Consider the following 14,096-nt stretch of genomic DNA (forward strand, 5'->3'; position numbering starts at 1 on the left):
CGTTTTACTGCTACTCAAACATATAACCTAGGAAGCCAAGTCAGAGCAAGAGCCAGTCCTTCCTTACCAAGCCTTTTCTCAGTCTGCACTCAACAGGCTATTGCTTCACGCTACTGCCACAAAACTATGGCAGTCACTTTCTCCTAATTCAACAGATTACACAAACCACTCACTGTTCAGGTTGCAGTTCAAACAATATTTACCAAAACAGTCTGTAAGGACATGTCAACTAAACTGATATTTCCAAATGTGTAGTACCTTTACCTCCCACATATCTGATCAATTCACTCACCCTAAACTGTGGTTCATTTTACCTCATCATCACTTCTGTAAGCTCACTATGTATAATCTATTCTCACCTCTCGTTTTACTGATCTCCGTTAGCTTTCCTAACCTAGCTACTGCCAATGTATCCACCAGTTCTACTCCTACTGCCTTAACTTGATTCTCCTATTTCTATTCCACTTATGTAACTTTACATATATTTGGTTTGTTACATCTTCTATGTATACACATTTATCAGATTTTCTATTCTTACTCATAAATGTAAACTGCTGTTGTTTATTCACTGTACATTGTTTTGTTATATTATGATGAAACCTAGGCTGAACTTATAATTGGTCATTGTATGATCAGTGTTTTATCCCCATAAACAAATATAAATAAATAACTGAAAGAATAAATAAATTGTTGCCACTAACTAACAGACATTATAATGCTTTACTAGTTCTGCACAGGCCTGTATTGTTAAAGCATGTTTTCACAGAGTTACTTAGGTAATGCAGTACTCGGCCCCCGCAGGCCTTTGTAGTTACAAACTGCTATCACAAACTGACTTAAAACTCCTAAGGCAGTACTAGCTCTTTACAGGGTTTTGTTGTTACAGAATGATATCACAGAGTGACATCATAATGCAGTACTAGCTCTGTACAGGACTTTGTTGTTACAGAATTATATCACAGAGTGACTGACATCATAATGCAGTACTAGTTGTGTGCAGGGCTATGTTGTTAACAGAGTTTTGTCACAGAGTGACTGACATCATAATGCAGTACTAGTTGTGTGCAGGGCTATGTTGTTAATAGTTAATAGAGTGTTGTCACAGAGTGACTGACATCATAATGCAGTACTAGTCATGTGCAGGACTATGTTGTTAATCGAGTGTTGTCACAGAGTGACTGACATCATAATGCAGTACTACTCGTATGCAGGGCTATGTTGTTCATAGAGTGTTGTCACAGAGTGGCTGACATCATAATGCAGTACTAGTTGTGTGCAGGGCTATGTTGTTAACAGACTTTTGTCACAGAGTGACTGACATAATGCAGTATTACATCTGCACAGGACTGTTGTTACAAAATATTGTTACACGGTGACTGACATCATAATTCAGTACTAGTTATGCACAGGGCTTTCTTATCACAGACTGGTCTGCCCTGAATTAGTCATACATGACTGCAGACTGAACATTACTGTCAAATTTCTTTTTGATTGGTATTCATTACAGCAGGATATAATTCTCAAAAACAAGAGATGTGTGGAAAGAGAGCTAATGTTAAACATGAAAAAAGAAGTACTGGCACATTTGATAAACAAACTTCTCTTTCAATGCAAAGTATAGCCTATATCCCACTCCAAAATCATAATGTACAGTTAGGAGCCATAGAATCTGGGTCACTGTTAACCTCTCCTTCATGTATCTTGCAGGAAAAGTAATCAGAAAATCTTTCAATTTAGCGCACAGCTATTATCGTAAATCATATCTTCCAGGTCAAAAGAAATTATCATCCCTTTACATGAAGCCCTAATTAGACCAATTAATAATTACAGCACATCCTTCAGAATGTACTTATCTATACATATTAAGGAGCTGAAAATGGCCAGAATTCTGTAAGTTAGTAGGATTGTCTTGAAACCTGATCCCTGTACTCAGGTTTCTTTTAGGTTCTTGCTGAGTGGTTAAAGCCTTGTGTTAAGTGCCATTAGTGAGCATACCAGTTTGATCTCCTGTATCTTTTTAAGTCAAATAGTTCCACTAATATTAGAATTAAGGACTTAAATATCTACCACCACATAAATACAATGTGCTGGAGAGACAAATGCATTACCCAATACCTACCTGATTTCTGGAACGGACTTCCCCTGTAAGTTAAGCAAAGTGACACCCTTACATCCTCCAAATTAATCCTGGATAATTGGAGGGGCAGCCATACATTTACTCCAGGACTGATCTGCTTTGCCTTTCATGAGATGGGGGGTGGTGCAACATGAGAATGGGAACTGGAAGGTACTGGAAAGGAGTGAATTGTCTTGTATTTCCTATAAACTACTGGCTGTAACACAATACTGGCTCTGCAATGGGCCTTGTTATAAGTGCTATCATAAAGTGACAAAGCAGAGTGGTACTGCTTCAGCAGAAGACTTTGTTGTTTTAGTGTGTTGTCACAGACTAACCGGCATCCTAATGCAGGACTGATTCCACGTAGAGCTTTTTGTTGCAGTGTGATGTCATAAAGTAACAGAGGCATCATAATGCAGAACTAGTTCTGTACACAGCATGGGTGGTAAAAGAGTGCTCTCACTAAAAGACTTACACATCATAATGTTGGACATCAACCTCATCACCACAATAAACAGAACCTACTGGAGGGACAGGTTCTTTACCCAGAGACTACCCATACTCTGGAATAAATTCCCCACTCATGTCAAGGAGAGCACTTCACTAGCCCTCTTCAAGAGAAATCTTGATGAGTGGTTGAGTAACAGACAATTCACCGCAGAGATCATTTCAACAGCCTTGCTCGAGAGGAGCACAAGGAACTAACGTCCAGCAACAGGATGACTGGGTAATTTCTTGGGCTAGGCTTGCGTTGGCTCCAGGGCTATTAGCCTAGTACTCACCTATGAACCTATGTAGTACTTTTCCTGCATGGAGCTTTCTTGTGACAATTTTATCACAAGATGCTTAGACATAATGCAGTACCAGTTACGCACATGGCTTTGTTATCAATTGTTGTCACAAACTGACACACACCATAATGCAGTACTACCTTAACACAGGAAAATACTGTTACAGTCAGGCAGGTGTACACATCATAACGCAGTACTAGTTATGTACATGGCTTTGTTGGTACAAAGTGTTGTCACAAAAGTGACTTAGATATCATAATATATTGCTACTTCTGTACAAGTCTAATTAGAAAGTGCCTTAGATAACATAATATCATGTTAGATCTGCTCAGGATTTTTTTTTTTTCCTGAAAGTTGACACAAATTGGCTGATATAATTCACTGCTAGTTTTTCAGAGGGCTTTATTGTTGCAGTGTGTTTTGACAGCATGTCTGAAAAATCATAGTACAAGTTCTGCAAAGGGCTTTGTTGTTACAAATTGTTATCACAATATGCCTTGGGCATCATAGCGCAATACCAGATCTGCAGAGGACTTTGCTGTTTCCAATTTTATCATAAACTGACGCACATCACAATTCAGTACTAATTCTGCACAAAGCTTTGTTATTGCAGAGTCTTGTCATCAAGTGAATGACGTGTAGCACTAGTTTTGCACAAGGTCTTTGTTGTTACAGTGGTGTGTCACAAAGTGTATTATATGCCATAATACAGTACTATTTCTGCAAAGGGACTGTTGTACAGAGTGTTGCATAAAATGACTTCAGTATCATAACACTTTTCTACTTCTGCACAGGATTTTTGGTACAGATTGTTGCCACAAAGCGACTCATGTATCAGTATACAGTAATGGCTCTGGACAGGACTTTGTTATTGCAGATTGTTGTTACAGAGTGTTATCAAAAAGTCACTTTGACATCAAGTCACCGTATATATTCTGGATAGGGCTTCCTTGTTACAGACTGTTGTCACAAAAGTGACTGACATCAGAATTTAGATCTAATTATGTACTTGAATTTGTTGTTTCAGACCATTGTCATAGACTGACAGTTATAATAAAGCAGTTCTGGTTCTGCACAGAACTTTTTTTTTTTGTCACAGAGTGACTGATATAATGGAGTACTAGTCCTGCACAGGGCTTTGTTGTTACAGTGTTATTGCAGCGGGACTGACATCATAATGCAGTACTAATTGTACACAGGGCTTTGTTGTTACAGAGTGCTGTCACAGAGTGAATGACATCATAATGCAGTACTAGTTGTGTGCAGAGCTTTGTAGTTACAGCGCATTGTCATAGAGTGGCTGACATAATAATACAGTACTAGTCACGCACAAGGCTTTCTTGTTACAGAATGTTGTCACAGAGAGGCTGACATCATAATATGGTGCTAGTTCTGCACAGGGCTTTCTTATCACACCACTGCCTATGCAGTAATAATCACACCTGACTGCATTTTCAGATCTGCTTGATTTGCAGTCATTTCAGCCTGATATAACCCTCATAAGCAATTGGTGTATGGAAAAAGAGCGAGTCTTAATTGTGAAAAAGTGAATGTCACATTTGATAAACTATTCAATCCCTAAAGCACTAGTCAGACAATCTTTCAGTTCAGCACAGTTAATATAGTAAGACATATCTTCCATCTCAAATGAAGTTGTCATCACTCGCCATACAGCCCTAATTAGTCAATTATCCAGTGTAACACCTCCTTTGGGTTGAAATTTTCTAGGCATATTCACTGGCTTGAAAGACTGGTTAGGCTCTTAAACCCAAATGACTTTGTCCTAAAGTCCCTGAGCTTCCAGGAGAGGTTTGAAACCTTATCATTGTAGTCAGTTTCTTTTATGCTCTTGCTGTTTTTTGTTTTGCCTTCTTTTAAGAACTATTAAGGCCAGAGTCCAGCTTAATCTCCTATACTTGTGCAAGTCATATCAGAACTGCGGACTTCAATCTCTACAATATGCTGAGTAGAAAAAAGTATTACCCAACACTTTAACAGCCTTTGGAAGTTAATCAAAGTGATATGCTAACACCCTTCAAATTAATGCTGGATAGTTGGAATGCTGCCCTAAATTTAATCAAGAACTGATCAGCTTTGCCTGTATTGAGATGTGGTGCAGCATGACACGAGGACTGGCAAGGAGTAAATTATCTTGTGACTCGAGTGTTTTGTATTTCTAATGATATTCTGATCACAGCTCTGTATTAGCTCTGGACTGGGCCTTGTTGTTACTGAGTGCAATCATAAGGTGACAAAGCAATACAATACGAGATCTGAATAGGACTTTGTTGTTTCAGCACATTGTCATAGCTAACTGACATCATAATGCAAGACTAGCTCTGCACAGAACTTTTCTGCAATAGTGTGATGTCATGAAATTAATTAGGCATCATAATGCAGTACAAGTTCTAAACATGTCATTAGTGCTCCCAGAAACAGAAATAATGCAGTACAATTTCTGCACAGGACATTTGTATTACAAAGTGTTGCCATAAAGTGACTGAGGCATCATAATACAGTACTGGTTCAGGACAGGGCTTTTTTGTTACAGAGTATTGTCACAAAGTGACTGACATCATAATGCAGTACTAGATCTGCACAGGGCTTTGGTATTACAGAGTGTTGTCACAATGTCACTGCTCTCCTAATGCAGTGCTGGTTCTGAGCAGGGCTTTGTTGCTACAAACTGCTGTCCTAAACTGTCGTAGACATCGTAATGAACCATTTGTTTTCCACACTGTTTTGTTGTTTCAGATGCTGTAACAAAGTGTCTGATATCATGAGGCAGTACTACTTCTGCACAGGACCTTGCTGTTAAAGAGTGCCATAAAGAGAAATAGCCATGCATGACTGCAGACAGGGTATTTTTGCCAAATCTCCCTCTGAAACTTAACCATTACAGCAGGAACATACCATCAAAAACAAGTGCTGTATGTAGAAAATGGGCTCATATTAAATGTGAAAGTGTAGTACTGTCACATGTGGTAGACAGTTTTCACCTTCAATGTACCACACAGCCAACACCCACTCCAAAATTATAATGTAGTGGGGGTCATGGACCCTTGGTCCATATTTCCCTTTCCTTTAAGTATCATCCAGCAGCAGTAATAATAAAAAATGCTTCTGGTTAGCACAACTGTGGTCCAAAGGCATATCATCCAGATGAAAAGACATTATTACCCCTCTCTATGCAGCCCTAACTAGACTAATTACTGAAAACAACTTCCCCTTCATAATATACCTTTCAGAAATAATAAGCAACTAGAAAGGCCCTAAAGGCTCTTAACCAAGAATGTTGCTGTCTTAAAGCCCCTCAGCTACCAGGAAAGGAGAGAAGCCCGATTCCTGTAGTCTGTTTCTTACAGGGTGCTATGAGGTGAACAAACCTTGTGTTAAGCACCATTAAGGAAACTGTCCACCTTAATCTCCTATATCTTTCTAAGTCATACAGCTCCACTCGGATCAAAATCAAGGACTCACATATTCACCAGTAAATAAATAAAGTGCACTGGAGAGAGAAAAAAATGTATTACCTAATGTCTCAGCACAGGAGAAAAGCGAACCTCGCTCTTCTCCTTTAAACTTTGTTTCATTAAAAAGTCACTAAGAGCCAGTTTGCCTAATGAAATATTCATAAACTAGCTTTTAACAAAAAATATTTTAGTGAGTGTCGAATCAGTTGTTGAGCATATAGATTGTCCTCACACCAGGCTAGAAAAGGATAGGGTTACTGCCATCTGCTTTTCAGGTGCCAGGATAACAGATATTATGTGGGTGCTCAAGACCCTTTCCTGATACAAGTGTGACTATAATGATGTGCTGGTTCACATGGGAATGCATGACCTGGGGCTCAAAGCATTGTGGGACATGCAGAGAGACATGTTGGCTCTTTCTATGCATTTGACAGGTGCGAGTAAGGCTCTTGTACTGAGAGGATCCCTCATTTAACAAAAATGATACCAAGTTGAAAAGAGATGGTAATTGCTTGCAGGTCATCCCTTGCAAAACAAGTAGGACTATCAATCCTCTTGTCCCAGAGTGATACATAGACTGGAGCACCTATATATCTAAAGTAAGGTTTTCCCAGAGATTTTTGGATTTGATAAATAAGAATTCCCTAGATCAGATAGTTAATAAATGCGCTAGAGGCCAAAATATTCTTGATATGGTCCTCACACATATTGCCTCTACTTGTCCCATAAAAAACAAACGACTTAATACTTGATGTCATTCTAGGAGGTTCTAATTTGTATTCGCCTGTGATGAGGTGACTGATAGTCCTACTTGTTTTGCATGGGATGGACTGCATCTCTCATTCAAGGGTTTAGTGCCCCCATGGTATCTTTTTTAGGTAGAGTACATCTAAAGGACATCTTATCTTAACTCACTACATCTGAGTGACGCCTCCAGGTGCATCTGCAGTTATCTCCTACTGATGCCTCTAGTAATCAGTAATTCCAAAACCATGCTATGTATAAGGTTTTAAAAAATGTCATCTTAAACCTTACACAACACCAAACTCAACTGCATTAATATTTGATTTCTGTCTAATGCAGGTAAATATATATTAACTGTTGTTTTATGATATTAATTTATATAGATATAATTTTATTTTTTTTCTAAATATCTCAACAACCAGGTAATACAGATGGAACTCTTTAGCCTCATATGAAAACTCTCAGCTAGATGAATAAAATGCTGCTGACAGTATGTGTGTAACTTGAGTGTTTGCTGAGATATTGTAAGTTGTTTACAAAATATTACAAATGTAATAATTACTGTGTTTACTGTGACTTATAAATTTTGGTTTAAGACCTAGAACCTAAATAATACTACCACTATAAAATAGTTTGTGCTGAAGGGTTTGTCATTTACTGTATACTTGTTTCATAAGCCCTATGGTTCCAGAGATATGAACATTTGTTTGAAATGTGAGGATATGATTTGATTCTGTCAAAAGATTTAGGCTCCCCCCATTGGAAGTTACAGTGCAAACTTCCTCAGCTCCATTGAAGAGAATGGGTTAAATTCACCTAACCCTAAGTTGTACCACATTAAGGTGGCAATTCTCACTACCAAGAGTCTCAGAAACAAATTGCCCAGTCTTGAGGTGCACTTGCATCTGGAACATGTCCATCTGTGATTACAGAAAATTGGTTTAAATGTAAAGAAAATATTTTGTCCATACCTGGGTTTGTATCTACCATGCCTTCAGGATTGATGTAAACTGTGGTAGTGTTTCCATATAATCAAGAACCACATCTCACCTAGATCTATACCCAGAGACCCACAATCCCAGTAGTAATTCAGTTTTACATGTACAAGACAAGCTACCAGCTTACAATATGTTACAGAACCCCTATCTTTTTACCAGGTGTCCATGCTGGAATCACAGAAATGTTAGTTCCTATAAGCATCAGCTCCATTATACGAGAAGACTTCAATTACCCTGCTGTAGCATCTGGAGCATCCATAACTTTAATTTAGGATATTTGATAAATAGGAATTCCCTAGATCAGAGAGTTAGCAAACCCCCTACAGGCCAAAATATTCTTAATTGGTCCTCGCAAATATTGCCTCTACCTGTCCCACACATTAATTTCTCCTTAATCAGTTAAAAAGGACCATAAACCTGTGACGTTTACTTTCAGAATCACCATACAGCTCCATATTAAAGGACTTCAAAAGGGCAAACCTTATGCAATTATATACTGAAATCTCTAAATTAATTCAAAACCTCACCACTGTTGACCCAAACACAGCTTTGCAAAGAATATTTATGCCCAAAAAGACAAATGTACAGATTTAGCAGTCCCAATTAGAGCCAAATACAATGGAAAGTTTAAGAACAGCCCCCTAAATAAACATTATAACAAGAGAAAACAATTCCTTAAACTGTACAGTAAGACTAGAACTCCTCATAATGAGGATACTATAAAATATCACCATGAAACTGAAAAGCCCTATAAAGATCAGCAAAGCAATCCATGAACACAGATAAGCTACTGAAGCAAAGGATAACTACAAGTCTTTCTTACTGATGTTAGAAAACTAAAAAATAACACCCAGCTTTGCTCTGAAGTTTTCCTTAATTGATATGTCCACTCTGATGCCAGTGACATCACAAATACATTAGCAAATAAGTGTACCACAAATTTCACCTTTGAAACCGCTATTCAAATTCCTCTCATCCCAGAATCCCTAACATCCCTATAATCAGCTAAAGGATATCCTCTTAATGCATCATCAAATAGAAAAACATTTCCACAGCAGGTCCTGACAGCATATTTTGGTGCTTAATAAAAAGCATAAAACATGCTCTTACTAAAACTCTCCCTAAATTGTTTAATCTAAAATTAGCCACAGGCTATGTTCTTGAATCCTACCATGTTGTGTTGCTACCCCTCCTCAAGGATGATCCTATCAAAGACCCTGAAATTATAGACCAGCAAGCCTTAAGAGTCTGAACTGCACCACACTTGAGCGTATCATAATGAATGTCATTAATTATTATATAAAGTATCTTTTAAGGTTTGATAACAACAATGTGGCTTCATCAAGGGGAGGACCATGCTTGCTAAATCTTGTTAACTTCTTTGAGAAAGGTCATGCAAGTTATCAACAGTGGTAATTCTGCTCATTGATCTTATCTTGACTTGGACAACTAATCAGATACAGTGTTGCATCAGAGTACTACCCCCTTCCTCAAGGTACTTTGTCTAAGTTAACCAGACCAGTGGACTCCACCAAGATCCCTTTCCTGTTCAGCATTTACTTTGATCACATTTGGTTAACCAAATGTGCAGATGACAGCAAATTGTGTGTAATTGCCAAACTCCTCTCAGATATCTGTACTCTTAACCAACTCTGAATAATAGAGTTAAAGCCTTTGCTATTGCCCAGGCACCCCAAATATGTTCTGTAGTTCATTCATCTGTGGAGCTGGCAGAGCAGACAGCGATGGATGTGCCCATTGTGGGATTTGGGGAGATAGTCGCTGGATGTACCCATATATGATCTCTGGTGGAGGTTGGGGAGATAAGAGGGGGCCAGGGCTCAAAAAGGGCAGAATAGGTGGATATTGGCTGAGATGCTGGTGAGGTAGACAAATACTCTAGCATGTCCCCAGTGCATGCTCCCACAGATACAAACCATCATAGGTTCATAGGTAGGTACTAGGCTATCGGCCCAAGGGCCTACATAAGCCTAGCCAGCAAGGTTCCATGGCTTACACCACCCAAGAAAGTTATTTTTCTGTGCCACTGTTGAGCAGAGACACAGAAGTGATCCCCAGGGTGTATTTCCTATCTCCCATTCACTCATCAAGATTTTTCTTGAAGAGTGCTAATGAAGAACTTTGCTTGACATAGATGGGTAGTTTGTTCCAGAGTATAGGAGGTCTCTGGGACAGGAATCTATCCCTCCAGCATGTCCTGTTTATTGAGGTGACAAGGTTTAGGTCCCTAGAGCGTGTAGCTCGGAGGGATTGGGATTTCCTTAGGTGTAGCATGTCAAACAGCTCTGAGTTAGACATAGCTTTATATGTTAGGCAGGGATCACCTCGGAGTAGGTGATATGCTACGGAGTAAAGCTGGAGTTTTTTGAGGCGGTCAGTGAAGGGCATTTGTTTGATGCCAGTAATCCTCTTTGTGAGGTACTTTTGTGGCCTTTCCAGCTGCTGCAGATGTCTTGTGTGGTACATTCCAAAAGGGGCGTAAAACAAAATAATGGAGGGAAGGGGGTCGAGGGTAGGGCATAATAGAAGAATACTCCTTAGTAGACTTTAGCAGGGGAGTGGTAGACCGCATGAAAGATATGGCCACTGGGGTGAGCTGATGGTCAGCTGTGTGGGAGGACAAAAAAATTAGATATCTGTACCCTTGAGAAATAGCATACCATAATTAATATCTAGTATACAGATATTGGGCTTCAACTGAACACTGAAAAGCAACTCTCCACAAAATACAGTACAAATAACACGCCTTTACTAAACACAAAGGTAGATAGAAACCTGGCCACTTAGGTTTATAGTTCCCCCTCCTTTCATTATCACAAGGCAAATGTTGTCAGGAAATGCACACAACTAATAGCCAAAGATTACTTCATCTGGATACAAATATGCTATCATTCTCTTAGGCTCAGCACTGATCTGACCCATTATAGAGTACAATGCTCCCTTTCAGATGTGCTTCACTTGATTTATCAACAAACTTGAAAAATCCTAAGCTCCCAAAGAGTTATCTGTGCTTCCCTTACCACATCATTACAAATCTGGTGACCCTTGACTTCCGCTGTATCCGTATGTCAAACAGTTCAGCACTTCAGCTACATTTAGAATAAAAGGCATAATCCTTCATCAGCAGAAAGGCAGAATGTGATGGAGAAAGAGATTCATCACCTACTGCCTCCCACGTCTCTAGTATAAAGTTTTTTTCCTGCAGGCTAAGCATTCAATATCTTTCTTCAAACTACAACTGGATTACTGGATGGGAACCCTCATACTCACCTGTCACTAACTAGTCTTTCCCTCCCTCAGAAAGGAGGCAAGGTCTGAGTGTAAGTACAGGTGAGGTGCATATTGTCAATAGCCTAAAATGCCATGAAACTGTTTATTTACTTAGGAATGTTGCACACATAGGCTATGGTAATATGACAGTCTTTACCCTTGGCTGTGTACAACATAATGCAGTCATATTTGTAGCACTTATTTACATGACTATATCAGTCCTCCTGTCTTAATGTAAAATGCATCCCCATTTCTGTTGTTTAACCAACTCCTAATTACATAGATAAAATGAAATTCACAGGTTGGATGGTAGTTGTCCCTTTACATATGCACATTAACAATTCCACTAACGAGTGTAGGTGGATAACCTGTGCTACAGCCTTGAAATGCTTTTACATTATCAAAAGAAAATAAATACATAAATAACTGTCTGTTCCAGGGTTTTACTTACAGATTTTTACTATTTAGCAAAAATCTAATTATTTGTCAACCAGGTGCAACTTAATAAAGATTTTCTGGTTTACTGTGCAGAAACACAATGATGTAAAAATGAAGAAAACTGTTAAAACTTCAACTCTGAAGTATGACAGACCAAATAGAATGTGCCAATAAGATAACTTACATTCAGTTCAATTATCCACAAAAGGGATACAAATAAAAGGTCAAATGTCACAAACAAGCAGAAAGTCCTTCTGACATCTGATATGCACTGTCTCTCCCTGCCTTCATAAGACTCAGGTCTGGATAGAAGATGTTGTGCATTGATAGAATGAATGTCTCGAAGAGAAGGACGGGAGTCGAGGCTGCTACTGATTGGAGTAGGCTCCATGATGTGACGTCTGCCAGAGTGACATTTGTTATCACAGATGTTCTATTTTGTTTTTGCTGTCATCAGGGTACCTGGAAGAAAAATTATTACTGATGAAAATAGTTGCAGTTATTCCAAGAAAATGTTTCTCCATAAGCAGTATGGAAAATTTATAAGCACTTACTATTTTGACACATTGTGAAGGAGATGAAACCACATATGGTTTGTCAAAGTGAAACCCATTTAAGTATAAACTCACTTTTGCAAATTTCATGAAAAATGGCTAAGCTGCACATTTTTGATATTTTGAGATGGGTGGGAGGACAAGGCCATACCTGTGCCCTGCCACAGCTACTGACATTTTTTTTTTTTTTTGCAGTTCAGACAATCTTGTTAAATTTACTGACAAGCTTCTGTCTTCTTCCTGTACTCTTTAAAATAACCTTTGGTTAAACATTTCTGTTGACAGCAAAGAACATTCTAATGAACAATATGAGGTGGAAAAATAATGATGGCACACAACACCGCACAGCTCACATTTACCACTTCCTGACTTGAATGTAGAACTTTTACTTTAATGAAATAATATAGTCAGAGCTAAAAAAGTGCATTTTTTCATTTTTAGTTATCATAGTATGAGAAGGTAATCTTGTCAGATATTACAGCCAATTAAACCTTTCTTCACTAACAGCTTACATGCAATGACATGGAGGTGTTATATATTCATCTGTAATGCATGTTTTGTTGGGAGGGTGGCCTAATGGTTAAGGTGTTTGCCTTACAAACACAAGGTGCAGGGTTTGAGTCTCACAAGGAATAATTGGCTAGACTTAAAATGACCCATAAGGGCAGTTAGCCTAGTACTAATCTATTTCTTTATACATGTTTATATTAAAAGCTACAAACTACTAAACTGCTAATCATTTAAGAGTTGTAATCCTGCATTTAGGGTACTAATACATTTTTTTCAGTCTTTTGACAACATTGGGAGGATACTTTAGAGAGATAAGGAAGTGAGACTTACACATTCAGTTACAATAATATGTTAATACTTCTCCGCAAATAATATAGATAACATGTACACTTGTCTGTTTATATGACATGTGTGACCCACTACCATGAAACATATTGACAGTATACAAACATATACATTGTGCTATGATGCCAGATAAGATTTCTTGACAGAGGATAGCCTCTCAGAGTTTGCTTATACTTTATAGTACAACCCCTCCCCTCCCCAAACAGTATTTAATTACTGTTGTGGTCACTATAACAAACAGACAAACAGGTGATGCATAATAAACAAGTATGTAACAGATACACATATCCTTCGGAAACATTAGTGCCGGTTTATTATGCCTCTGACATTCATGTCTGAATAAAAAGTATACGCAACAAAACATGTATACCTATACCTAAGAAAAGGGTCACAATTGTGATATCAATATTGTACAAGTGACACAATACCACTAACCAAAACAGCAATGTTAAGCCAAACTCCGCTAAAGTCATATTTATTTCTTGACTACCTAGGCAAATGAAGGCAGCTATTATGATTAGTTATGAACTGCTTAAATCCAGCGTTGTACAACAAATGCCACACTGAGAAGTACATGCATGACAGCTACATCATGTTCTTGAATTTTCAAGATGCGTACAAGACACAGATCACACTTTACAACTGAGCACCAAAATGTTTGCTTGGAATGAGATTTTCAAATGCGATTATGCAAGTTGCTATCATTTTGGTAAACCATTTAGTGTGTGGCACCCTGCAAAGACAGAGATAGCTAGTAGCACTTATAGACATAGGGGTTCTGAACAGTCTGTCAAGGGGACAATGTTTCTTACCTCCATCTCATCCCCTTCAAG

At 38.4% G+C, this 14,096-nt stretch overlaps 1 protein-coding gene across 5 annotated transcripts in view; it reads right to left on the reverse strand.

Moving 5' to 3' along the window:
• STARD3NL (STARD3 N-terminal like) overlaps positions 1-14,096 on the reverse strand; it is a 695,992-nt gene that overhangs the window by 214,343 nt on the left and 467,553 nt on the right. For 4 of the 5 annotated variants that reach the window (XM_044064833.1, XM_044064834.1, XM_044064837.1 and 1 more), the window contains one exon: positions 12,039-12,316. In XM_044064833.1, the coding sequence (XP_043920768.1) occupies positions 12,039-12,245 (207 nt within the window). In that variant the 5' untranslated portion in view covers positions 12,246-12,316. Of the gene's footprint in view, positions 1-12,038; positions 12,317-12,408; positions 12,498-14,096 lie in introns of those variants that run through there. The other variant, XM_044064838.1, reaches the window with a different exon arrangement.

The sequence above is a fragment of the Protopterus annectens genome, chromosome 3.part0 (genome assembly GCF_019279795.1).
Source record: "Protopterus annectens isolate FY-2018-M chromosome 3.part0, PAN1.0, whole genome shotgun sequence".
In the NCBI taxonomy this organism is placed as follows: Eukaryota; Metazoa; Chordata; order Ceratodontiformes; family Protopteridae; genus Protopterus; species Protopterus annectens.